General features: G+C 43.9%; 8 protein-coding genes across 8 annotated transcripts; 4 read left to right on the forward strand and 4 right to left on the reverse strand. All coding sequences in view use genetic code 12, as the record gives it.

Annotated features, from left to right (window-relative positions):
- Window positions 1–85: 85 nt before the first annotated feature.
- CXQ85_002275 (40S ribosomal protein uS17) lies at window positions 86–772 on the reverse strand (the record flags this gene model as incomplete). The annotated part of the gene is made up of 2 exons (XM_025485959.1): window positions 86–481; window positions 728–772. The coding sequence occupies 2 exons, from the start codon at window positions 770–772 to the stop codon at window positions 86–88; spliced, it is 441 nt and encodes a 146-aa protein (XP_025341424.1).
- Window positions 773–1,820: 1,048 nt separating this feature from the next.
- On the forward strand, window positions 1,821–3,131 carry CXQ85_002276 (uncharacterized protein; the record flags this gene model as incomplete). The annotated part of the gene is made up of 1 exon (XM_025485960.1): window positions 1,821–3,131. The coding sequence occupies one exon, from the start codon at window positions 1,821–1,823 to the stop codon at window positions 3,129–3,131; it is 1,311 nt and encodes a 436-aa protein (XP_025341425.1).
- Window positions 3,132–3,223: 92 nt separating this feature from the next.
- SMD3 (mRNA splicing protein) lies at window positions 3,224–3,544 on the reverse strand (the record flags this gene model as incomplete). The annotated part of the gene is made up of 1 exon (XM_025485961.1): window positions 3,224–3,544. The coding sequence occupies one exon, from the start codon at window positions 3,542–3,544 to the stop codon at window positions 3,224–3,226; it is 321 nt and encodes a 106-aa protein (XP_025341426.1).
- An 870-nt stretch (window positions 3,545–4,414) lies between these two features.
- On the forward strand, window positions 4,415–9,578 carry CXQ85_002278 (uncharacterized protein; the record flags this gene model as incomplete). Its single annotated transcript, XM_025485962.1, has 2 exons — window positions 4,415–7,575; window positions 7,934–9,578. The coding sequence occupies 2 exons, from the start codon at window positions 4,415–4,417 to the stop codon at window positions 9,576–9,578; spliced, it is 4,806 nt and encodes a 1,601-aa protein (XP_025341427.1).
- Window positions 9,579–9,622: 44 nt separating this feature from the next.
- FYV5 (Fyv5p) lies at window positions 9,623–10,174 on the reverse strand (the record flags this gene model as incomplete). The annotated part of the gene is made up of 1 exon (XM_025485963.1): window positions 9,623–10,174. One exon carries the CDS (start codon window positions 10,172–10,174, stop codon window positions 9,623–9,625), a length of 552 nt encoding a protein of 183 aa, XP_025341428.1.
- A 428-nt stretch (window positions 10,175–10,602) lies between these two features.
- CXQ85_002280 (uncharacterized protein) lies at window positions 10,603–12,033 on the forward strand (the record flags this gene model as incomplete). Its single annotated transcript, XM_025485964.1, has 1 exon — window positions 10,603–12,033. The coding sequence occupies one exon, from the start codon at window positions 10,603–10,605 to the stop codon at window positions 12,031–12,033; it is 1,431 nt and encodes a 476-aa protein (XP_025341429.1).
- Window positions 12,034–12,138: 105 nt separating this feature from the next.
- On the reverse strand, window positions 12,139–15,968 carry YBL053 (Ybl053p; the record flags this gene model as incomplete). The annotated part of the gene is made up of 2 exons (XM_025485965.1): window positions 12,139–12,247; window positions 12,271–15,968. 2 exons carry the CDS (start codon window positions 15,966–15,968, stop codon window positions 12,139–12,141), a joined length of 3,807 nt encoding a protein of 1,268 aa, XP_025341430.1.
- A 1,548-nt stretch (window positions 15,969–17,516) lies between these two features.
- On the forward strand, window positions 17,517–24,531 carry CXQ85_002282 (uncharacterized protein; the record flags this gene model as incomplete). Its single annotated transcript, XM_025485966.1, has 2 exons — window positions 17,517–21,107; window positions 21,472–24,531. 2 exons carry the CDS (start codon window positions 17,517–17,519, stop codon window positions 24,529–24,531), a joined length of 6,651 nt encoding a protein of 2,216 aa, XP_025341431.1.
- Between the last annotated feature and the right edge of the window lie 1,665 nt (window positions 24,532–26,196).

The following is a 26,196-nucleotide window of genomic DNA, read 5'->3' on the forward strand; positions in this document are numbered from 1 at the left end:
CCTACAACATGTTTTTTTTTTTTATCTTATTTTAACATTAAGGTACAAAAGCCTAACACCTGATTTATTTAATATGCAAACAGGCTTAGAACTTGGTGAACTGCTTAGACTTGGCCTTGGAGACAGCAACCTTCAAGACGTTGAATCTAACAGTCTTAGAAAGAGGTCTGCACTGACCAACGACAACAACGTCACCCTCCTGGATACGGAAAGCTGGGGAAACGTGAGCAGCGACGTTCTTGTGTCTCTTCTCGTATCTGTTGTATTTTGGAACAAAGTGGAGGTAGTCTCTTCTGATGATGATAGTTCTGTGCATTTTGGTGGAAACAACAGTTCCGGTCAAAATCTTACCTCTGATGGAGATGTCACCGACGAATGGACACTTCTTGTCAATGTAAGAACCCTCGATGGCAGACTTAGGGGTCTTGAAGCCCAAACCGACTTCCTTCACCCATCTCTTAGCCTTCTTGTTACCCTTGGTCTTTGGGTTGGTGAAGATGTGTGGTTGCTAAAAGTTAGTAAATTGCTTTAAATTGGAGGCACTTAGTGAAAGTAGTTTGACATTAAGGATCTATTGCATGGATATTGGGGGGTATTCTCTGTCACTATCTCGTCCCCTTTCATCTCTTGGTTGAATCTTTAACGGGTGGATTTTCGGGACTCTAGGTTGGGAATTTCATTGCCAAACGTATTTCAATGTGCTAGGATATTCATGGTAATAACATACCTTCTGGAAAGCTCTCTCAGATTGCACAGTCAACTCAGTAGCCATCTTTGGTTCTTGTTGGTATAGTTAACTTACAGTGAGAAGGAATTTTCAGTAGTGATCGCGGGAGAATTTTTTGCGATGTGCCCAGCACAAATTCTGTCCCATGCAGTCTGAGGTGATATCTAGGGCACTAACCCTAATCACGTGAGTGGATACATAATGAAAGAGGACATCTAAAATCGTGCCAAAAGAATGGGTTCCTTCCAATTCTCTGTCATTTAACTACTCAGCATGTACTTATCACGAGCTTTGTGAGTTTTGGTATCGCTTATGTTGATTGTTGCACGTTGTAGGTATAGGTGGTAATGGCTGCGAAAACGAATTGGCATCGGCCATTACAGTACAAGAGAAGGAAAATGTGAAGGAGGAGGGGAGAATTATGACTGTTGGGTCAGCAATTAATAGTTATTTGATCGATAGAAGGGTAGAGAAAGAGAACTTAGGAGTTCTGTGTGGAAGTTTGAGGCTCGCCTAACACTAGTAGGTATCGACAAGCCATACCAACAACAAACTTTTGCAATTCATGAATTTAATTTCTAATAGATTTCATTTTAAACTTAAGATCATAAGAATAGTCTCCGAACGTTTGGAGCATTTTACTTAGGGCATCGATACAGGAGACTTACCAGCCATCATTTGACCCTCGAATGAAGAAAAGAAGCACAGAATCGACATCGATAGACCAACATCATTTTTAAGTGTTTCTCGTCGTAAAGAGGAAAGTTAAGCTTCTAATTGTCGATTTACTGAGGTAAAACCCATTAAGTATGAAGAAACGTCGTGTTGGATCCAGTACGTTCTTCGAGGTACTGTCAAAGCCACACAAAATTCGAAAGAGTAAAAATCGACAGAGAGTAAGTCAACAATAGTATTTTATTTGATCAGGTATGAATAATTTCATTTTGTCTCATTTTATTGTCCATATCATCAGGTCCACAGGACTGGTAAATATTGCTCCTGCATTCCTAACATATCAATAACACAAATACATCAAGGGAACGTTTCAAACCAACTTTATTCTCACGTACTTTTAATTTGGCTGGTACCAAAAATGACGGAGAGAAAGCCCTCGGCGACTTTGCCTAGGCTACGAGTGTCATCCCACTCTTTTGCCGATTTTTCATCCCACAATATGTCCAACTTGACCCTGCGGACGGTATCATCATCTACATCGACAATCTCTACTCCCAGCAATAACATACGACGTATCAAACAAGAACAGCCTTTCGTTGAAAAGAAGAATGATCATCACAAGAAAAAGGCCAAGTCTCTTAGACCCAGTCTTAAGCCTGAAGGAGCAAAAGCGTCTAAGAAACTCTTAAACCTCCAGCAACTGAGGAAGTCATATGCTCCACCACAGCCATTCGTTCTCCATAAACCAGCTGATATGTCTCATTTTGATTACCTGGTCTTCACGAAGAAGCAGAAGTCTTTGAAGGAGAAGAATGCAATGGCTCCGCAGTCCCTGCTGCTGCCCAGTTCTCCCGCGGAACCTCTCAAGCCAGCGTTACCTCCAGTAAGGCTGTCTCAGATCAAGGCATGGGAATCAGCTGAAAGTGTGAGCTGCAACAGAGTATTTGAGTATTCAAAGCAGGATGACGAACTATGGTTCGATGATGATAGTTATGATTTTGGAGCGGAAGAAGAGGTGAGCATAGATAGAGGTACTGACGAATGGAATGAACCAAGCTCTTCTAATGAGGCCATAGCTCTGATTCCAGAGCTCTCTCGGTCGGAGTTAGAAGTTGTCAGCGCTCATTTTAAACAACTAGAGATGTGCTCTGGCGTCCCTAATCTAGATCAATATGAAAGAGAAGAGAAGAAGGCTCTCTGGGCACACGCGATGCAGCAATCAGATGATTACGAGAAGATGTACTCATCAAACCATACAATTTCAGGAAAACGAAGGGTTCAAGTGCTCCAGAAACGGGCTTTTCTACAGAAACTCTTTGGGTACTCCAACAACATCAATACTGAGCTCACTACAAATAACTCTTCCTACTCATCAGTTGATAGTTCAATGAGTGCTCAGAAAGCATTTCACGAGGACAAAGAGGAGATTTGCGAGTTATTGGAACAACAACAGGCTTATCAACAAGCGCTCGAAGAAGTGCGAGAGCGCTTGGTGCCCTCAGGGAGTATCAAGCTCGGCACCGATAAGCAAACCCCAGGAATTGCTTACCTGGAGGTGGACCAGTCTAAATTAGTAGATGTGACGTCTCACTGGTTGAGCTCTATCTACGACAGAGATGGTGATGTGCTTTTGGAAGAGGATGATGACGACCCAGAGATTGTTTCTGCAGCTATGCTACATCTTAAGCAATGCGTGAGAGAAGCAGCCGACGAGACAATGGAGGAATGATTAATGAATATTGGAAATTATAAAGGTCAATCGAGACATTTGCATGTTGGTAATATACAAGGATAAATAATATACAGCTGTAAGCCAGAGGTCTAATGTTTGGTCCTTTTTGGCGGTGGTCCTCTAACTGGAGGCTTGGGCTTTTCGCTAGGCTTCATGAAAAACATTGGAGCATATTGTAGGATATCTGGGACACTGACAAATCGTATCATCGAGCCCCTGACGAATACATTTCCCTTGAAGGAAGTTTCACCGGTTTTGCCTTTCGTGATGGTAACATCATCAAGCGACAAGTTCATGTTGTCCTCGGACTCCTGCAACTTGCCTCTATACGTATCTCCATTAGTTAATTCTAGGGACACAACGTGGCCTTGTGCCTCATTTAGAAGCTTGATGGGAACACCAGTGGACATGGCGGTGGATGTAACAAGAGAGTGTAAGGATGAGGCTTCTACTGGCAGTTGAGTCACGTGCACTCATAGAGAAGAAAGCTAGGCCCAACCAGAAACCACCAGTCAAGTTTTCCAAAATCAAAATCCAACTTGATAAAAACACCCACAGCCTCTTTCTTCCATTCCTCGTAGCATATCCGTGTTTTGTGTGCCATGTAAGGTTTGTACCAAGAAACGGAATATTTCACGGAGCGACCTCACCAACCACCGGAAGTGCTTAACGGAAAAAGTCACACATCCGACCAAACCAAAAACCCATAAAGATCGGCAAACCTATCAAAGAATGTCCATTCATCACGTTCAACCAACCCCAACTCCCCACCACCTCTTTCCAGCCAATAGGCTCTTTCCCAGACCACTTGAAGGATCTGATGCCCTGTCTCTGCAAGTTTGGCTGCGAAAGAAGACTAGACAACCAACCCAAGACAAGACAAGCCAGCGAGTTTCCAAACACCATAAGAACCCCTGCATTGTTTCCACCCTTCTTCCTTTATCCCCCTACATATACCTCGTGACCTTCCACTACATCATATAACCTATGCTGGCCCATAGATGTGCTGTATTTCTAGTGCTAGTGCAGGAAGCCGACTCGCTCACTCGAGCATTCGCTATTAGTGTTTTGTCAGGGCCTGTGCAGCCCACTCCGGCACGAAAGCCAGGCCACTTCGGATCTACCGCTCTGCTTTCTCTCGCACTTATCGCACTTTCTGAATAGGCTAAAGTACCTATTACTTCCGACGGGCGGGCATTTGTAAGCGTTGAAGATTGACGTTTTTTTTTCATAACTTTCCAACCACATCCTGGTGACTGAACCTATTCATTTTGCTTGGAATGGAGAAACGGCTGCGCAAAAGGGCCCCGATCTCGTGCCTCAGTTGCAAAAAACGTAAGGTTCGCTGCGACAGGAAGAGACCGTGTACTGGATGTGTCAAGAACAACGTTGGGCATCTCTGTGTGTATGTGGAGCCGAACTGGGTTGATGACGAGGTGAAGAAGGCAGCGGGGACTCAGGGTTTGAAGGATGACGTGAGGACGAGTGCTGAGTATGTGGAGCTCAAGGCGGCGATGGAGAAGACCATCGCTGCTCAAAGAAACGAAATCGAGGCTCTTCGAGCACAAATATCAAATTCAAGCCGAACTGATCTAGATAAGGCTTCTGTATCAAACGGCTCAGTCCACCTGCCGTCTTCTGAGACCACAAGCTACGTTCTACTGGAGGATGCAGCCGCCTCGGCGATATCGATCTTGCGTAAGCTTGACACCACTGACACACAGACCCTGACGCCAGAAGTCTTGGACGATAACTTTTATTCCCTCAAGGGATTCAGGTACCTGAAGAAGAGTAAATGCTCGGAGACGTTCGTTGCAAAGCTCTATTCGTGGCTTAACATCATCAAGCTTGACCCTCAGCTAACGGGGCTTTGGTACAAGATCACCAACCTACAAAAGTCTTATCACATGTATAAGACTAGCTTGCTAAGTAAGTATCCCAGATCTGAGCCTACTGTTTATGGAGATAACGGTTGTCCTGTTACAGGAGGTTCTCATGAACATGGGCCATCCTGTGGACACCACCAATGCCCTGTTGTCGCTTGTGAGTTTAATTTGATGGTTGAGGAGTCTTCCAACCGAGTCGGAACGCCTATGAGCCGATCTCATAGTATGCGGATAAAGAATGAGCCAACAGATTACTCCCAGATTAACCAGAACGATACCAGTTCCGTCATTTCTCTGCTCCAAAAGCTTTGGACAGAGATCATCAGCTACGGCCGTGGTCTGGAGCAAATGCAATATGATCAGCTTGTCTTCTTGATTAACTTCTACTTGAACATTTCAAATACTCCTTCGCTGATCCTGCTGTACGAGCTTGAATCGAGGAATTTGTTCCGTTTTTACCACGATGATATTCTCAGCCTCTTCCGCAGAGTTGGAAACCAGGTTGAACTAGATCTTTCCTCCCTTGATGCTAAAGTCAGTGAAGCAGAGGTCATATCTTTTGCCAGGTTAAAGGGAATATATTTGAGCATGCTCGGTCTCATGGTTGAAGAAGCCTTAGACGTCTTGCGACTGAGAACTGGTAAAGCAGATGAGACTCTGAAAGCCTTTCATGAGGTTTTTCCCTTGGAAGCTGTGCATCAAGGCTTGGGGTATAAGAGAACAAACGTCCACGATTCTATTCGTGAGTTTTTGGAATCATTTTCATCGCTGCAACAGAATTACGAACTCAGTAGCCTGTTGCCTTGCCTTGCTGTATTCATGGGCTTTCTCAACAGGTGCATTGCCCTTTACATAAAGCCTGGCAATACAAGCGATATTCGCCTGTGCTTCACTTCTATCCTTACAAAAATGCTTGATATGCTCGATAAGGATGACAGCAGGCTCCGTCTTTGGGCTGATCCATCCCATATTCGTTTCAACGGTGCCAACATGTCTGTGAGTAGACAAAAGGAACTTAGGCTACACCTTAGTCATATGTGGGTCGACTTTATGAGGATTATCAATCATGTTACTTTCAACACAGTTCCAATGCATCGTCATTCCGACAAGCTCGATAAAATGATCGAAAGTTATTTCGAGAATATTCATGAGGCTACTGAGAATCAGGATCATCTTAAATTTGTTTCCAAGCAGAAGTCAGACCCAGGAGATGACCTGATTGCAGAACTATTGGCATCTCTACATGTCTATTACTTGAGCTCAAAGATATTCCTAACGCTTCGCAAAAGTACTTGTCGTCTGTCGGGATCTAATGTAACTGTTGCCGACTTGCAACGTTTGACGAAAGAAATTGCAGCATGGATCGAGGACTTTTCCCTTACAAAGTTGAGAATGTCCCGGTACTTTGAGGTCAGAAGTATGTTTCAATACTTGGACTTTTATATCTCCTTCATCGTGTTCTTACAATGTGAGGAAGACTTGGACTACGAATCAGTCTGTCAGATCTTGCCACTTCTTTTCACGAAGGGCTTAGATTTGATCAATTTTTTACAAGAAAGCGTGAAACAGTTTTCAAAGAACACCGGCTCTCAGTATATTCTAGGTGCTGTGGCAGAGATATTGTCTAGGGTATCACACTTGATTGTGGGTCTCCTCATTCGTTTCAAGAGAGATGAGAGTGGGGATGGTGCAGACTCTAATGAAACACCCGCTCCATCATCTCTTGTGTATACGGCCCCATCGGACAACATGAGGCCCTTTACCATACCTGTGCAACAGAAAGAGCAGCTCATCACATCCACGGACTCTGTGCTCATGCTTCTTGAGAATCTGTTGAACAGAGATAGCTTTAGCCGGGTCTCCAAGATGTGGAAATTCTACATGACATTCGTTCGGAACTCTCATAGAATGAATCCAGCTGCTTATGCGAGAATCCATGCCGATGTTTTCAAATCAGGTAAGCTTATGGATACATGTCCTGTCTTACCCAGCCCAGCAAAGGTTGCAGCTGCAGGCGATGCCAGGAGGGCCAGCAAGGGTATGCCAAACAAGTGTCCCGTGCTGCATCAGGGAGGTGGATTTGAAGCTTTTGAACCGTTCTCCGCTTCTCCAAGAACATCCTTTTCCAGGAATGGCTCTGTCACTGATACTTCGTCGCAATTCAGCCGCGTCAAAGATGAACACAACTCACCTTCGACAGAACCTCGCAAGAGGATGTGTCCATTCGATCACGAATCTCTTCGAGGCAACACTAAGACGCCTAGCTTCCACGAAAGTAATATCAGAAGAAGTCCTTGTGGAGATGTTAACCCGCCAGTGGAAGCACCTCCTCCTCCTCCTCTCAAGAGGCCACTGCCAAAGCCTAATGGATTCCCGCCTATGATGCCGGCTCCTCCTATGTCCATTCCGCCTTTCCAAATGCCACAACCGAGCCCAATGTCAGGAGCAATGGACTGGGATACATTGCCTAACTTCAATTTTGATCTTTTCCCAGATGAGACGCTCATGGTGCAGTTTGGCCCTGGTGATCTAAACAACCCCAACATCGAGGGCATGTTCCAATGAGCTTAGGCAATACGCCTGTCCCCTCTTTTAAACGTCCAATCTTGTTTTATACTTCCCTTTTTTTTATTTTGGTGTACAGTAATTTTAGTTCTATTCATGGAGATAAATCGTAGATCTGATAAACCCCACTTACAACGGGTTTTTCGCAGCCATTGCTCCGGGCTTCATTGCCTTCTCTGTCACATGATCTGAGTTGAAAAAGGTCCTTACACATTGAGGACCCTTCAGTTTAGATCTATTACAGCATAGACAACTATTCACTTTCCCATTGATGTTTCGACATAATGCATTTTTGGGTCACGGTCGTGTCTCTTGTAGACACTCGTTTGCCCCAGCACGTTCAATAAGTCGACGCTACACCTCCACAGCAAATCCGAAGAAACGCTCATTCACAGCTATCAAGGTTGCCGCTGCTGCCGGTCTTGCTGGAGCTACCTTATACGCCACCAATGACACTGTGCGTGATTCAGTAAAGCACATGTACTATACGTCTAAGCGTATCAGTGTGGTGACGGTGGCTACTGCAAAGTGTTTCAACATCTATTTTAACGTCCTCGGGAAGGACTTTGATGATCCACACGAACGCAGCAAGGCATTGTCTGAAGCTCACCTCAAAGCTGCTAAGATAACCTTGAAAGCTTTGGAAAAGAATGGTGGTGTTTTTATTAAATTAGGACAGCATGTGTCTGCGTTGACATACTTGCTTCCCAAGGAGTGGACCGATACCATGATTCCACTCCAAGATAGATGTCCTCGTTCTTCGATCGAGGAAATAGAACAGATGTTTCTTACTGATAAAGGAACATCCCTCGACAGTATATTCAGTGAGTTTAATCCAGAGCCTGTTGGTGTTGCTTCTTTGGCCCAGGTTCACATTGCTACGTTGAAAGATACTGGAGAAAAAGTTGCCGTGAAAGTGCAGCATCCATCACTTGCTGAGTTCGTGCCTCTAGACATTTACATGACTCAGACGGTGTTTGACCTTATGTATAAGGTATTCCCGGAATATCCTATGACCTGGCTTGGTGACGAAATGCAGAGTTCGATTTACGTGGAGTTGGATTTCGTCAATGAAGCTCGGAACGCTGAGACAACAGCGAAGTACTTTGAAAAATACAAAAAAGAGACGGCCTTACGGATTCCAAAAGTCGTATCCGCTGATAAAAGAATCCTCATCATGGAGTTCGTCGCAGGTGCTAGACTTGATGATTTGGCATACATCAAAAAACACAACATTAATACTGCCGAAGTGTCATCTTGTCTTTCCCACATCTTCAACAACATGATTTTCCTTCCAGATGCGGGTTTGCATTGCGATCCACATGGTGGTAACTTGGCCATTAGAAAGGTTCCCAAATCCGAAAGTGGAAGTGGCCGTAATTTCGAAATCGTTTTATACGACCATGGCCTTTACCGCTATATTCCCCTTCAATTAAAACGGGATTATGCCCATTTGTGGTTGGCAATCTTGGACAATAATATTCCTGAAATGAAGCACTACGCCGAGAAAGTAGCGTATGTGAAAGGTCATAGAAAGTTTCAAATCTTTGCAGCAGCAATTACTGGAAGGGACCCTGATACCGCTTTAAACTACGATATCTCCAAATCAAGAGACTCGGAGGAGGTCAAGAACATGCAACATCAATTGCATTCTGAAGAGGGCGTCCTTGAAGACTTGATGGATATTTTGAGTAATATGCCCCGTATGGTGCTCTTGATTTTGAAGACGAATGACTTGACAAGAAATTTGGATGAAAATTTGGACAATCCTTTGGGTCCTGAGAGAACCTTTTTGATTTTGGCCAACTATTGTGCCAGAGTGGTGTACGATGAGAGCAAGGAAAAAGACAATAATACCTACAAGACATACTCATTAAACTGGATGTATCACCGTCTTACAAGTTGGCTTGCCTACGAAAGAAGAAGAAGCGCATTATTCTTCTACGATATCTTCATGTTATTCAGTAACATCAGAAGAAGCTTCTCCCTTTAGATAACTATAATGTGTATATATTAACATGCAAATAGCAGATGACTCTATTGATTGTTCTTAATCTTATCCAATAAATTGTTGATCTTTGGTCCCATAACAGGTTGACCAGATTTGGTTCTTCTCGATAGGCTTTCTTTCCTCCTCTCTCTTTCCTTTTGTTTTTGTTCAATGTTACGTATCCTTTCTTGGACTCGCCTTAGTTTCTCCTCTCTTTGATGTTCTTTTCTTTCTTTGGCAACCTTAGCTCTTTCTGTGAAGTTCATTGGTTTTTTCTTTGGTTCAACTTTTGGAGGTGCCTTTTGGGGTGGTAATGGAGCCTTGTGTTTCACTGAAGATGAGTTTTCTCTTGGAGTATCGGATCCTTCATCAGAATCGGAGTTTTCCTCCTCGCTGCCGTCACTCAGGCCATCTCTGTTCTCGGAATCTTCAGGTCTTGGGGCAGCTTCTCCCTCTTCTTCAAGGAGCTTGAAGTACTGCTTTCTTAAACGGGCTCTATGAACAAGAGATCTTTTGATTTCTTGATTCTTATAATCTCTAAGATCCTTATGGAACTTTTTGCCCTTAAAAGGCTTCCTTCTATCTTGTGATCCGGCCATATTCTGTAATAAAGCTTGTAGTAGCCTCTAGTGAAGACCTTCTCAAATCTGTGCACACCCGATGGGTATCAGTCTGGGGTTAAACATGCACAAGCAAGGTAATGAAAGCAAATTTCTTCTTCTCCTACAAAAAGGAATGTATTATGATGGAGAATAGTCGGACGGTTGGAAATGATATGAAATTATTCAACTTTCCAATTTTTATGATTTTTATAGGGAGTTTATATTTTTCTCTAACAGACCCTGCCTGAGAAATATTCATATAATTCGCGTCGATTCTGCAACTGATTGACAATCAGCTTAATTTCCAAATCGGTTAGATACAGTTTTGTCGAGAAAAATACTACGAAGCTACGTAAACCTTTAAAAAGGAACTTCTTGGAGGGCTGACTACGGCGTATTATATTTGGTTTTAGAGAAAATTAATCATGCTGCAACCGAATAAGTATGTGCTGTTGCCTCAGGAAGCACATAAACCCCAAGAACACTTTGGTGGTGATGACGACATACACCAAGATATCCCACTACAAGATCTTGCTGACATAGAATCGCTCGATTTCGAAAATAGTATACAGCAAGAGCAGGACTTAGAAGCAGCATCGATAGATCAAGAAGGAAGCGGGACTTCCAATATGAAAATGGCGTTCATGAACATGGCCAATTCTATCTTGGGTGCGGGTATCATTGGACAACCGTTTGCGTTTAAGAATAGTGGCGTGCTAGGCGGTGTCCTTGTGATGATATTTTTGACTGTTCTTATCGATTGGACTCTCAGGTTGATTGTCGTGAATGCACAGCTATCTCAAACACGTTCATACCAGGACACGGTATACTTCTGCTACGGCAAGTGGGGCAAGATACTTTTGCTTTTCTCGATCAGTTCGTTCGCCTATGGTGGCTGTATGGCTTTCTGTGTCATTATTGGTGATACCATCCCTCATGTCCTCAAATCTGCGCTTCCTAATTCATGGACAGATCCTGATACTTCTATCATCGGCTGGATGTTCGGCCGTAACGTTATCATTACTATTTTTACGGCTTGCATTTCATACCCTTTGTCACTTAACAGAGATATTTCGAAGCTTGCAAAAGCATCTGGTTTCGCCTTGTTGGGAATGTTGATCATTGTGGTCGTTACCGTTGTTCGTGGACCGATGGCAGACTCCTCTCTCAAATCTTCGTTGTCAAAGGGGGAATGGTTTTTCAGCGTGAATATCTTTCAGGGTATTTCGGTCATTTCATTTGCACTTGTCTGCCACCATAACACGATCTTCATTTACAATTCGCTCAAGGATGCAACGGTTGGAAAGTTTGCTAAGTTAACTCACTGGGCATGTGGGATTTCTATGTGTTTCTGTCTTCTTATGGGTTTATCAGGTTTATTAAATTTTGGTGACAATACTAAGGGAAATGTTCTTAATAACTTTAAAAGTGATGACACTTGGATCAACATAGCTAGATTTTGCTTTGGCTTGAATATGTTGACTACATTTCCTTTAGAACTTTTTGTCGTAAGGGATGTCCTCAAGGACATCGTGTTAGCCAGCAAAAGTGACCCGGAATCCAACGGAAGTACAGCACATCTCGAGTTATCCGATAGGCAGCATTTTATCATCACGACAGTTCTTGTATTCAGCTCTATGTCAGTGGCATTATTTACATGCAATTTGGGTATGATATTGGAACTTATAGGAGCCACATCTGCATCACTCATGGCATATATCATTCCTCCATTATGCTATTTAAAATTATCATACGATAGGCTTGACTTTAGGAACGCCGATAAAAAGGAAAAGATCAAGTTCTATCTAAAAAAGTGTTCCCCAGCATCGCATGTACAGTTTTTGGTTTTGCTGTAATGATCATCAGCTCGATCATGACTATCCACACAGGCTTAAATTCCGACGACAGTGGATCACACTGCGAGGTGGCGTAAACAGGCAAAATCGCTTTCATCGTGCAATTTAATCACTATCCTCATCAGAAATCAAAGCTCTTCTTTTCGTACTTCTAGCGTTCTCCCTCGCGTATACTTCTTCTTGGTCTTCATCTTCCCCAAACGATAATCTCTTTCTAGATGTAGAGTAGCTGTCGACTGCTTCGCTCGCATCTCCATTAGCAGAAGTAAGGGGGTATCAACCTGTGATATGGAAGGTTCTTCATCATCTTCCTCCTCGACAAATAGCTTGTTAGCTGATTTAATAGCTTCTTTCACTTGAGAGCCAGATCCAGCAGAGACAATTTTTTCCCATGACTGCTTGAATATTTCAAGCTGCTCCTTCTGAAGAACACCACCAGTTTCCTGAATAAGCTGTCTAAGTTTCTCTTCACGATCGAAAAAGGTCTGGACTCTTTCGTCATCAGAATCGTCATCAGAGTCGTTCACTATCTCAGCAGATTTACTAATAGTTGGCTCATTGTCGGAGTCAATACCAAGATCAGGGGCAACCCTACGCCGGCGGCGTGCTTTGGAACGGCTCTTGGGAGATTCATCGTCCAGTTCGTCATCCAAACTCATTAACTTCTTTGTCCGTCTTTTTCTTGGTTTAACAGAATTTGTAGGTTCCTCCTCATCCTGTTCAGCCTCTTGATCTGTTTCGTAATTTCCGTTCTCAGGGTTATAGTCATTATCTTCAGCATAACGGTTCAATTGGTAGGCCTCGTCAAACTCTTTTCTTTTCGCTAAACCAATAAGCTTTTTAACTTGTCCATCATCCAATTGTAAACTAGCAGCGACCAGCTCATCGTACGGTGCACCGATCCTTAAGTTGGAGTATGCTTGTGCACCAAAACGTAATTCTTCTTCACTGAAGAGCGTCTTACGTGTTTGGTCAAGGTATGGCTCAAGATCTCCGGTGTTGCCCTTGTGGAAACGTACCCATTTCTTAATCAGATCTTCAGCTTCGAGGAGCTGAGCCGCGGATATTTCTGGCTTGAGGACAGTTTCATCATTTTGAACGAATGCAAGTTCAAAGCCGATAGACTCAAGAAGTAGTCTGAGGTAAGAATCGTTGATGACGAGTCTTCTGTTGGCCAACGTGAGCTTGAGCATAAGATTTTGCAAGTTCTGATTCTTGAGGTTTGCAAGCCTGTTCAATTCCCGAGTAACGAAGTCAAAGACTTTTGAAGCATTATTCTTCTTCATCATGTGGTAGACAAGAATGGAAATCTTTTCATCAAGGGATTTATTGTTGTCAATAAATTCAAGAAGAGGAGCTTCCTTTGGCTGCGGGGCGTCATCGTCAAAATAACTAGACCGATTGGCAGTCCCAGTCGACGATGACGATTTGCTGGAGGACAAGTCAAGGTCACCCGTACTGAGATAACTTTTAAGATCCAAGTTTTCAAAGCGAGGAAACATTATCTCAACCGGAACAGGAAATCTTTCGAAGGCAGTCTTAAACTTCTTCATGAAGTAAACGATGAATTCTTCGACATGCTTCCTTATGCTCGAGCCTTTCGGTAGAAACAGCCTCAAACGGTAAATGATGTTCATGAAGTCAAGTCTGTACAACGACGAGAAATCCTTCCTGACAACAAACAATCGATGGAAATAGGATATACCCTTCTTTATCTCCTCTCGAGAGAGATCTTCGAATTTTGATAAGTACTGGATGTGCGTTGAAACAGTATCAGCGTGGAAGAATTTCACTTCAGTGTTTTTAAAATCAAGCTTCCTCTCCTGAGTGATGTACTTAATTTCTGCTTCATCATCCTCATCGTCCGAGTCCTTGTCAATAAGATGCCAATGCTGTTTGTCCATATCCCGATTAAGGCCGCCATTCCGACCTAGCTTGCTCATCTTTCGGCGTGTCTTGATAAATAACTTGACATCTTCATTAGCTAAACTCTCGAAACACTTGAGCAAGATGTGAACAATGGATACCACAACCTTCAAATATTCAGGAGAATGCTTCGATGCCTGCTTGGGGATATTAATGACAACATCAAGAAATTGCTTTTGAGAAAAGAGCTTTCTAATAATTCCCTCTGCCAATTCACGGTCTTCATTAACATCATCCTCGGAAGCAAGTTCAATTTCCTTTTCACTTCGAGCTTTTGTAAAGATGGTATGAGAAATAAGAAGCATTTCCCGGAAACAAATCATAGCCACGTGAAGGGAATCATGGTCCTTACCATCAAAAGCAGATCGAAAATACGAAATCAACAAGATGAAATTGACTTCATTGAGTGCTTCACCAACCGACCCATAATCAAGGCCATCTTCGTCATCAAGCGGGGTTTGGTTATTCCCAATGTAATAAGCATGACGCTCACGCTTGTACTGAAGAAACCACGCAAGGGTCATGAAGTAGGATGCTAAATCATGACCGTCGATGACATCAAGAATACCAGCTCTTCCAAGCGCACTTTCATTCGATGCGCTCGTCAAAGTTTGGCCGACAAAACGAAGAAGGATATTGAAGCATCCACTAACCAAGAGTTCATTCACGAAACGCTTTAAAATCAACTGACTGGATAGATTCAAGTGAACGGGACGTTTCTTGAGATAATCGTTCGAATCATATTTGAACGTAGCCATTTTATGCCATTTCTTAGTCTTGTCAAGCTTATCCAAGGTTGTGTGAGTACTTGATAAAGCCTCTTGGCCTGAAACAGTGTAGTAACCGGAGTCATCTGGAGTTCTGATCGATAGAAGCGTTCCGAACCTACCATGCCTGGTAGAAATAGAGTTTCTTTGTACTTTCTTTCGCCTATCTTCTTCATTCAAGAGGTCTTCAAGGTGAAGTCCAGCAGCACTTGAAGCAGGAGCAACTTCTGTGGCCGACTGCAGTGGGTTAGATGGGTTACCGCGTCTTTGTGGTTGATGAAACAAGACGCTTGGACCAACTCCCTTAGTTATAAGAGATAAGCATTCCATGACGACTTGACCAAAAGATTCATCTGTGAGATCCGATTCAACGGAATGTGCGATAGATGTAAGGAAAAGGAGAACTTTGTGCTTCTCGAATGCTGCAAGTACCGAGCCGGTGCTGATGTCATCCTCACTCATACCATTTGGTAATTCAGCAGAATTAGTGAAGCCCTTGGGGGCTTTTGATGGAGGTAATGGTTCGATGTAAAGTATATTCCGAATGAAGAATAGAATGAGACGCAAAATGTTGACGTCTCTAGGTTCTCTGTCTTCTTTAGGCGTCGTGAGAGCAGTTAAACCGAGACTAATAACAGCCTTGAGGGTGAGACCCAGTTTATAATTGAGAATGTGATGCTTGTAAACCAACTGAGCGCGTTTGGTATTAGTTCTGGCAGTGTAATCTTTCAAAAGAGTCTTGCGGTTCACGTCTATAGGCCAAGTGAGCAAGACCAAAAGTTCTAGAGAAGATAACATGATCTTCTCAACAGATTTGGTTTTCTTGAGCTTTCCGGAAGGCTTAAACCACTGGCAAAGGATAACGGTCAAATCATTTGTAACAAGGCCACAATCGGAACAAGCCAAGGCGACATCGAAGGACCCATTCTTCTCGTCAACGCTTCTGAGCCAACGTTTGATATCTTTCAAACAAGCCAAAGCATCGTGACCCAATTTATATAGACCATCATCTGTAGAGTGGTCTGGGCCACCTAAAGCAGATACCAAGACTGAAATATGAGCTCTTAGGACTTTGGAAGTATAAGATTCATGTACCTTCAAGGAAGAAGTCAAGTCACCAATACGATCTAGTTCAGGAGACTTGGGGCTCTCAGGCTGTTTCTGAGTCTCACCCTTATCGTTTCCTTCCCCTTCCGAAACGATAAAATCGTCCAACTCTTCGTCATCTCTATAGTCGTCCATTGGTGATCAAGAGATAAGTTACGCGTGCGCGTTATTTACACGATGTAGCGAAGCGCGCACATCAAGAGACTGGAGCAAGAGAAGAGAGCGTTGAGCTACATTATAGAGGCAGAGGGAGACGAATATGGTAAAGCTAAGAAAGAATCAACTAAGAGAAAGGATAGAATCCAAATTTATGACATCTTTGTTTTTTTTTTTTTTTTTTTTTTTTGGTTTTGGCATTTTCAAATCACCTTATTCATTGACCTACCATAGTATCGTCTTGTCCCTGTCTCACACCAGTATGCCCTTGACAATCCCTCAGACATTGTTTCGTCAAAGAATACCCAATAATACCTCTGAAACACCATACCCGTTGTGGCGCCCTAGAATGCATTTTTCCTCTTCTGACTCCCGTATCTACCCGAATCTCTACTACAAACAACGCAGACAGGCACCCATTTCTCGCCCAGACCCGTCTCTCTAAGCCCTTCCAACACTACCGCCGTTCAGCCGCCTCTACGATATCCATACCTCGGTCAGTGGTCGAGCTCGTATGGGTTGGCGAAGCGGCGTTGCCATTGTAGTGGTTTCACCATTCATTGTGCCATTGAGCGCATGGAGCCCTAACAAAGACAGACTTCCTATAAACCCAAGCGACCAAGAACTGGTCCAGGGGTGCCAGGCCGATGCAGTGGGGAAGAACAAGGAACAAACCATGCTAGCCAAGTCAACAAACAAATAATAATACGAACGACCCAGTTACAAAAGTCGGACTCCATAAACTGGCAAATCACATCCCTCCCCTACCATCAAAGAGGGTTGTCGCGAGGGGTCCCAGGGAAGCCAGTGTCTGTATCTTCCTTCACGCAAGCTCCTCTCGGTGTCTACAATTTGCGCAAAATAGGAAAGCGCCCTATCCCTTTAAGCGCCAACAAGGAGCAGCATGGGCCATGACGTATTTGGAGCTCGAGGCGAGAAGTGGCTGAATGTCCGTGGAAAATCAGAGTCCCCGCCAAATTTAGTAAACCATGCAATACCTTCTTGAAGACAAAAAGCCTACCTGATGTTTGTGGCTCACTACGAGGCCTCGTCCCCCAATTCCTACATTGTCCCGCACTGCGACCCAGATTGTGCCCTCTGCATTTGTGGGGCATACTCGGAGTCAGGTTGGGCCGAACAGAAGCTTGGGTTGGGTGGAAGTGAAGGGAAGGGATGAAAGACGAAGAGAGGACCAGGTGTTTTGAGCGAGTAGGCAGTAGATGGATAGAGATTGCTTTTTTTATTTAGGAGGTTCTTTCTTGGGATTGTCCAAATGTCTTTGGCGATGGAGTGCGATGGGGTTGCAAAATACCGCTTACTTCGAAGCGACGGACTGCAGCCAGCGTCCCACCGGGGTCTTCCTCCACTGTCCCCTCCCCACCCCAGATTTTCCATCACCCTCTAAAGGCCCACTACAAATGCATTGCTTCGAGTGAATTCCTTCTTTTTTCCTACTTCCAGCCTGTTTCTTTTTATTGCATACGTTTTTTAAGTTCCCAGGTTTTGTTTCGCTCCCTTCCTTAGCTGATGAGCGACTCGAGATACTCAAAGCGCTTTAGAGTGCCAGTATCGTGCTCAGTGTGCCGCAAACGAAAGTCTCGTTGTGACAGGGTTAAACCGGTCTGTGGCACCTGTAAGAAGAAATCTATTGCCCACTTATGTTGTTATGAAGATGATCCGCCGGTTACTCAACAAAATACAACCACTTTCCTCCCTGTTGGGCCTGTTTTAACGCCTCTGGGTGGCCTGGCCCCAACACAGTATCAACCACAACCACAACCTTCCAACCACGATCATTCCATCCAAGGCCAGAATAATCATCATATCCAAAACCACACTTACCATAAGAGCCCGCAGGTAAACTATCAACTGCCCCTGCTACCTCCTCCTCACCATCATCCACAGTCTCCGTTATGGGCCTCTCATCACCAGCAGCATCATTACATGGGAAGCGACCCTTCGTCAACCCTGCTGCCTCGAATGATTAGTAACCCTCCACCTTCTGATCCACAACCTCGCTTTATGCTGTCTGTTCCCCTGAATGAGGGCCCTCAGCCTGAACCTTTTCAAACCCAACCACAACCTGTTCAGCAGCAGGAACAGTTTCAGGCTCAGCAAACCTACCAGCAATCTCTTCCTCCACAGGAATCGGTATCTGGTTCTCTGCAGATACAAGGTCCACCTCTGGTAGGTTATAATTCGGATATCATCAGAGCACCTGCTCCTACTCGATCCCATGAGTCTCAAAGCTCTCATGGATCTCTCGGCTCAAGAGGCTCTTTACCTCTACCGCAGGGCTTTCCTGGAGCTGTGCCAATCGGCAGTCCGAAGAATCACGCTCTTTCTCGAACTGATTCTATGGGAAGTTCGGCGCCTTCGATCTCAGGCATGTCTGGCCCACCACTGGTAAGTCTGAAGAAACGCAAGGTTCCGGCTACGCCTCCTTTAGCTCCAGTAACGATGCTTGCCACTACAAGCGGCTCAACTAAACCAGCAGAATCTAACCAAGCAATGTCTATCACTATGACATCGAGATCAAATACTTCGATGACTGAAAGATCGGCTACGTCACCGCACAAGGAAAAGACTTCTTTGCCGTCAAGTACATCACAGCAAGAAAAGTCACCAAAGAAGGAGACTTTTGCCGAGGAGGACTCTTCATCTCCAGAGTACGTCTCCATTTCGATTGGCTCTAACATACTTCAGATTGAATTGGAGGATACTATGGATTCTTTCTCAGCGGCAACAAACTCTTTGTTGGTTGAAGGGGAGCTCTGGCAACAACAAGGTCCACTCTCCTATGTTGGTCTTACCAAAAGTGATCCTTTCATCAAGCTCATCAGAAGTTTCAGTATCGAAATTTTCAAGAGCGACGAGTTTGCTCAATTCATAAGGCGTAAGAAACCTGTCTCTGGAGACAAGAGTTCACCTGCCTCGGCCATCAGCGGTGCAACAAGCATGGATGAAACGTCGCGTTCAGAGCAATCAGACCAACCGTTTGATAGAAATTATACACTTGAAGAACGAAACTCTGAAGATGAAACCGATTTACTTAGTGGAGGCGCTCTTCTTACTACTAAAATTAAGGCTGACGAGACCAACAATTCTTTGCCTTTTCCTAATCCATATTCTGAACTCCCCGGGATCGTCTCCATCCAAAGTTTGTCGGGGGCAAAACTGAATTATTACGAGTTTGTTCAGGGTCAAGTCATCAGTGTTCTCCCCAACAAGCGATCACTTTACAATGCTGTGAGTCGCTACTTCAAATTTGTTGCTAGTTTTGTGCCTATTCTTCATGAACATACGTTCATGTCAGAGGTTCGTTCCTTATTCGGCGGCGGGTTCCCTGATTTTGGTGACGGCTACTACAAGCTGTTCTTTATTCGAGACGAACAAGACTTGAATTTGACTGCTCAACTTTTGCTCATCGTGAGACTAGGTTACATGTCATTAATCCCAACTGATGAGACTGATATTGTCTTCACCAAAGAAGAGAAGCATTTGATAAAAGATATTACGCGGTTTAAGTCTGACCATTACTTGAGTATCATCAACCTATGCATATCAGAAGAAAAGATTCAAACAAGATCGACATTCAAAATCGTGCAAAGTTTGACGCTTTTATATTTCTACCGTTCTGTGGCTCCTAACGATTGTCTCGGAATAAGTGGAGCTGACTCCCAGCTACTCTTCGGATCTATTGTTAACCATGCATTATCGATTGGGCTCAATAGAGATCCTGTCAACTACGACAGCATACACAGTATCTCCAAAAAGGCAGACTTTGTCAACACTTGGAGATCGCTTTGGTATTTCATTGTCAACGCTGATGCAATGGGAGCCATGCTTTGCGGTACACCCCTTAAGATCCCTAGTATCGAGATAAGCGATGTCGAGAATCCGAAATTTGATAAGCACTCAAGCGAACGTGAGGAGCTCTTTCACAGAACGCAAGACATTTGTAATTCGTACCGTCGGGTGTTGAACAAACTTACTAATCTACACGACAAACCGAAGGTAATTGATGTCTTACGGGAAACAAGTTACTTAGAAGGGATGTTCCTCTCCCTTTTTGGGCAAGACTTCTTCAGAGATTACATCTGTAGTCCAGCACCCCAACACGGCGACGGACTGGATGCAAGCGACAAGAAGAAGAGAGAAGAGTGCTTATTGAAAGTGAGTCGGTTCTTGACCTTCCTTCATTTGAGAGCGAGTCTTTCTTGTCTTTACTATCTAGTCGTGATCCATTATGAAGAGAAACTTGACAAGGATGCTAGTGCTGAGATTACCGCAGGAATCGAGCTCTTCAAGATTTTCATCCGAAGTGTTGTGCAGCTAGTGTACATTATGTCATATGCTCTTGACAATTCACAAGAGCTTTTCGGACGACATTATGACTTTATCTTGACTTCAGGTATTGAGAGATCGTTAATCAAGACACACAATTTCGTTACGTCATTCTTCATTCGACTCATCAATTACAAAAGAGCGTTGGTTGTACAGCAGTTCAGTAAGATGGCCAACCCGTTGGCCAACAACTCGGAAGATGACGATCTGGAACTAGTGGCACGGAGCGAAGTGACGGATTCCTTGTTTACAATAGCGATGATCGAAGCGGAACTATTTGTCGGCAATTTCTGGACCCTTAGCAAGACATACATCAATTCGTACAAGATCTATGTCATGGCTTACTTTGTTCTCAAACAATGCATGGAAAATCCAGACAAATTGTTCGAAGGCATGGTCAACCACAAGAAGTATTTCCACGATGGCACAAACTTGCTTCAATTTTTGTCGATTGTCGAGCTTCAAAGCTTATGTAAGTTGTGTGAAGAATTCCGTCTAGCTAAAGTCGAGCTGATTCGGAGACAAAAAACGAGGCCTAAAACGGGCGCAGCTGCCGTAGAGGCAGAAAAAGAAGACAATGGAGAAGAACCTTTTGACGCAATGTTGGCAAATCGAACCATGTATGCCAACCGCAACACGGTGAATACTTATGGAGTGTTGCAGGAAAAGCACATGTACAGAGATTTTGAGAAGCAGGCCTTTGATGAACAGTCCATGATTGGAAATGAGGAGCTTTTGAAACTTTTTGAACTCTACGGCGACCTCGATGCAGTAATGGGCGTATGATCAGAGCATGTATTTCTTGACCTCGGTCGAATTCATTGTTTGAATGTTAATTGTCCGATTAAGGTTGGGCACGAAGCGTCCAGATGCAAGGGCGCACGGTGATGAAGCCCCACATAGCTAACTGACCTTATACACTATACAGTATAATACATCTTCCATTCTCAAGGACATGGACATATAGGCACCCGGTATCGCTTTCAGATAGTCTTTTTTTTTATTCTATTCTTTTCTTGAATCCAATATGGTCCAAGCTTATCAATCACACAACAACGGAATATCTAAAAAGCGGTCTAGGATTACGCTTTCATGCGACCAATGCCGTAAAAGAAAAGTCAAATGCGATCGAAAGTACCCATGTTCCACATGTGTTCAGCATAACCGTCCTAATGACTGCTCCTATGGTGAATCTGTATCAGCAGCAGGTCCTCCCAATTTGCAACAGGGTTCTGTGGGTGTTTTCAGGACCTTCCTTGCGACTGGTCCAAACACTAATCCAGGGTCCAAGGAAAGCTCCAGAGAAACGACATATTCCAAGCTGACCCTGTCAGGAAGCGATACACAAAGCTATGATACTGCCAACTCAGCCGGTTCAATGGAAGGCAGTTTTGACTCTGGCCGTAGCCAACAGTCCAACCCGCTGCCTCTACGGTCCATGCATCCGCCTCAAGCAATGCCCCAACAGCAGATGCGCCCTGGAATGTCTTCGGTACCTGCTGGATACGAACAGAGTCTGCCTGCTTTGTTTAATCCGAGCACGGGTCCTGACCAACTGAGCGATCGGTCACTGGGAACTGAGAATGTGGTCTTGATGAGCGATATGGAGCGACTCAAACTGAAGATACGACAGCTTGAAGATAAGCTTGATTCTGGACTGAGTCTGGATTCACCAACGGTATTCCCGCTTCCACACGAAAGTGCACCAGACTTTGTTGCCTTTAGAAACAACCTTGCTCGTGGTCCTCCTACTAGCACGGACACTGCCAATCCGCTTTTAGTCGGCATTAATCCCTACAACATGAATGATCCGAACGAGCTCATAGATCTCTATGAAAACTACAGTCCTATGCACGTTAAGGATGCGCTAAGAAGACAAAACTTTGGACCGTTTGCCTGGCTTGCATTTATGAAGAAGGATAAGGTACTCAATCTCTTGTTTGAGTACATCAAGACCACGAGACCAACTGCGCAGACACCTCTGGCTTACACTCGCCCAAAGCCCTATACCGGGCCTGGGGAACTGGTGGATGCCGATTTCCGGAAGAAGGCATTAGACCGAGAAGGCGACAGCGACGTGGCTCCTTTCGCTAACGATGCCAATGGTACTCCCGCAAGTAACTTGAAAATCCAAATGAACAAACATGCCCTTTCTTTGGGTCTCACAATGTTTGAAGGTGAGCTTGATCAGAAGACTCACCTCGTGGAAAAGATCAAATTACTTCTTCCCACTCGCAAGGCTCTTTGGATATTAATTAACCGTTTCTTTACCTGTGTCTATCCTTTTATCCCCATCATTGATGAGACATGGTTCCGAACGGAAGTCAAAAGGATGCTCGGCGCAGAGGTGTACGACGATGAACGCATTCAGCATATTGCCTTAGAAAAACAAGTCGATTTGGCTACAATCGCAATTGTGTTGATTGTAATCCGTTTCGCCTATTTGTCTGCATTTTCAAACATCAAATCAGAGAATGAGAAAGTGTTGAACGCTTCTGATGACTCTCCCTTGGCTGAATTGAAATACATTCTCCAAAACCCAATTGCATTAGATGTCATTAATTTATCACAGGTATGCATTGACCAGTTTGATTTATTCAAAAGAACTAATATGACTGTCTTGCAATATATGGCCCTTTTGAGGGTCTACTATCAGTTCGCGCCCGAACATGGCGATGGCTATGACGGCGGTGTGTCCCACGTACTACCTTCTATGTGTGTCCTGGTTGCTTATTGTATGGGGCTCAATAGAGAGCCAGGCAACTTTGACGACGTGTGCAATGATGCTAAGATGAACAATATCACCAGAAAGCTTTGGTTTTTTATCAAACTTGCTGACTTGACCCAGGCGTACCAGTTTGGATTTCCTATGCTAATTGATAACGGTTTTAATGATGTCCGTCTTCCATACTACAGACCGGGAAATTCAAACGTCTTGGACGCAAACTTGGAAAGAGATCTTTGTGATACCTTAGCGGGCATGGGTCCTTTCCTTGACAAACTCAAGTCTTTCTTGAACAAGATCTGCTCCATTAGGAATTGTTTGAAAATGAGTGATGCAACAGCTTTGATTTCTGACTTTGAGGTAAGCATACAACAAGCCTTGGGATCCTTGACGGACTACTCAAAGACTCCACTCGGCAAGAACGAATTTTCATTTGCTAAGAGCATGAAGTGCAAGACCTACTTGAATCTCAAGAACCTCCTCCTTTCATTGTTTTTCCATTTCTTCCTTAATTATGAGAGAAATGGCAATCACAATTTGGCTTTCTTTTACATGAAGAAGTATCTTTCGATTGCGTGTGGAGAAATGCTCCCTGAGATTCTTGATCTTATAAAAGATAAGTCAAAGACTTTTGATTCAAAGAGCACATTACCAGATCTCTTTTTGACCCCGTCTATTGAATTATTCCTTCACAAATCCAACCAGCTAAACATTTCCATTTTCTTACGAATGAGTTGTGCTGTGGCCTATTTGAAGTCTGATCCTGTTCTTCACAACAGGAATATCCTGACGTCGTTTGAATACAAGATGAGATACGCTAAGCTTTGCAAGCTTTTGAAGATTCTTGAGAAGTTCATCAAGTTTGGTACGGCTTGTCTTTCAAAGCTTAGTCACAGATATTATTATGCTTGGAGAGTTTGCAAGGCCCATACGTTCATCATTGATGTATTCCAGTCTGAAGCAGTGGGTGACTACATTCTTAACAATTGCAATTCAGACAGGCTCATGACCGATTTTACGACACAAAGAATCGAAGAACTTCTTGAGATTGCAGATACGACGCTCTGGAAGCTCAAAGATGTCATCAAAGAAGATACCGAGAAAAAGGGTGGGGATGAAGAGACTTTCAATGTCCCCGATATTGATCCATTGACTCTCAACTCAGCCAATACACTGAACGGCCCCGCTGAGTCCCAGCAACCGGTGCAATCATTTGCCACGAACGACGCAATTGACATTGATGACTTCCGCCCAGACGAGGATGTGGATATTGATAACTTATGGAGACAAATCGGTTTTATGAAGTATGACTCCCAGGCGAATGAAGCACCTACGTTCGATCAGATGAATTTTTCAGACAATCAGTGGGGAATGTCGTCACCGAACTACGGAAGTTCACTTACACCATTGTTTGACGGAACAGGCGAAGTCGATGCATATCTAGATATGTTCTCGAAGCCGCAATTGTGAAGAAACCGCTCGGATCTATTTCTAAAGTCGGTTTATGTTGATGCCTTCCAAATCGGGTTGGATCTCCGGGAAGGACTGTAGCCCTCCTCGCCTGCACATATTACAGACTTACCCGGTACAACAATCGTTGGATTTAAGTGCGATGGAGGATGAAAAAAAAAAGAACAACGACTACTACCATAGCCGAATATGATATGACATTTTCATAATGTATGTTTTAAAACCTTTAAAAGGATCTATATGAAGACAAAACGCTGTGCACCAGTCAGAGTACTCAATTAATGATCGACCCAGTATACCCAAATTTCTGATAGTATCCTTTCACATTTGAAAACTTTTCAACTAACATCAAGACGAACTTCTTAAGAACAAATTAATGAGAATCAGGCACCACTTCTCGAAGTGATTGCCGATCCCAAAGGTAGTTTCGTGTAGTTTTGAGAGCGTCAAGGGGTGGTAGACATTCCAGTATGTCTTCTGTGTACTAAAGGAGCCAATTTTTGTCTGCTTTAACATACCTCCAATCCAGGGGTAGGTTAAGGTTAACCTCTTTAGAGCTGCGACCTCAGGAGCCCTTACATTAAGGTTACTTTAGTATGACACGAAGAATGTCTCTTTGATCCACGTCATCACGAGAACCAGGAATCAATGCTATGGCAAGGGTTCGTCTCGTGAAAACTAGTGGGCTGATGTAGACGGTTCTTAGCATCGTGAATGCTTGTGAAAACCACCGTGTAGAGACGACAGCCACACCATTTCCATGTCTACACCCTTTTTAGCCGATCAACGTTCTAAAGTTGAAAAAAAATGTAATTCCACAATGTTGAAAACCAAAAAGAGAATAATTACAGGCATTCTTCCTGGTCCTCAACGCGAAGTAACGCGGTCAGGACGCGAGTAATTAGAGACACACAGCCAAGAGTAAACAGGAAGCTCGGCGGGTGCACATATTGAAATGGAAAGAGAAGCTGTCAAAAAAGGCCTACGCGACGGATATTTACTCCTTTGAGCATAAATGGTTGGCGTCGTTGGCGTCGTTGGCGCAGAGCCACTATTTTGGCTCTACCGGCTAAAAGTTATGGTGCGTCTGGCTCGCATGAAAAAAACGAATTCTTCGAAAACCGTGTATTTTTTTTTTTTTTCAGGCGCCAGGCGCACAAGCCAGGAACATGGAGTAAGTAATCTAGGCCACAAGTGGAAATCGTAGGAACCCCCCAGTTTTGTGGAAATCAAGACTAGCACAAATTGAAACACCTTGGCAAATTGCAAAAGGGGGGTAGCAAGTCTAGTTGTCTCAGATAGTAGGGATCTATTTTTACCGATTTCACCTGGCTGCCTCTTTCAGGCTGGCAATGGCACTGGTGAGACGTTTGATTGACGATATTTTTCAAATCCGCGCAGATTGTTTCGAAATGCTAACCCTGCCACTGGATGACCTTCCAGGTAAAAATAATCCATTAACGGTAAAAGGACTAGCCAGAATAGGAACACTTAGTGGAAGATCCCTATGATTTGAGGAATAATGGATATTCAGGGGGAGGCTTCAGAGCATTCTACAAGACCCAGGAATGGGTGCAAAAAAAAATAAAAAAAGAAAAGAAGAAAAAGAAGATTTTCTGAGCCTTCGGCCTGGACCGCAGGCACAGTGCGCACCAGACCTCTACG

This window comes from Candidozyma haemuli, assembly GCF_002926055.2.
Source record: "Candidozyma haemuli strain B11899 chromosome Unknown C_2014730914, whole genome shotgun sequence".
NCBI lineage: Eukaryota > Fungi > Ascomycota > Pichiomycetes > Serinales > Metschnikowiaceae > Candidozyma > Candidozyma haemuli.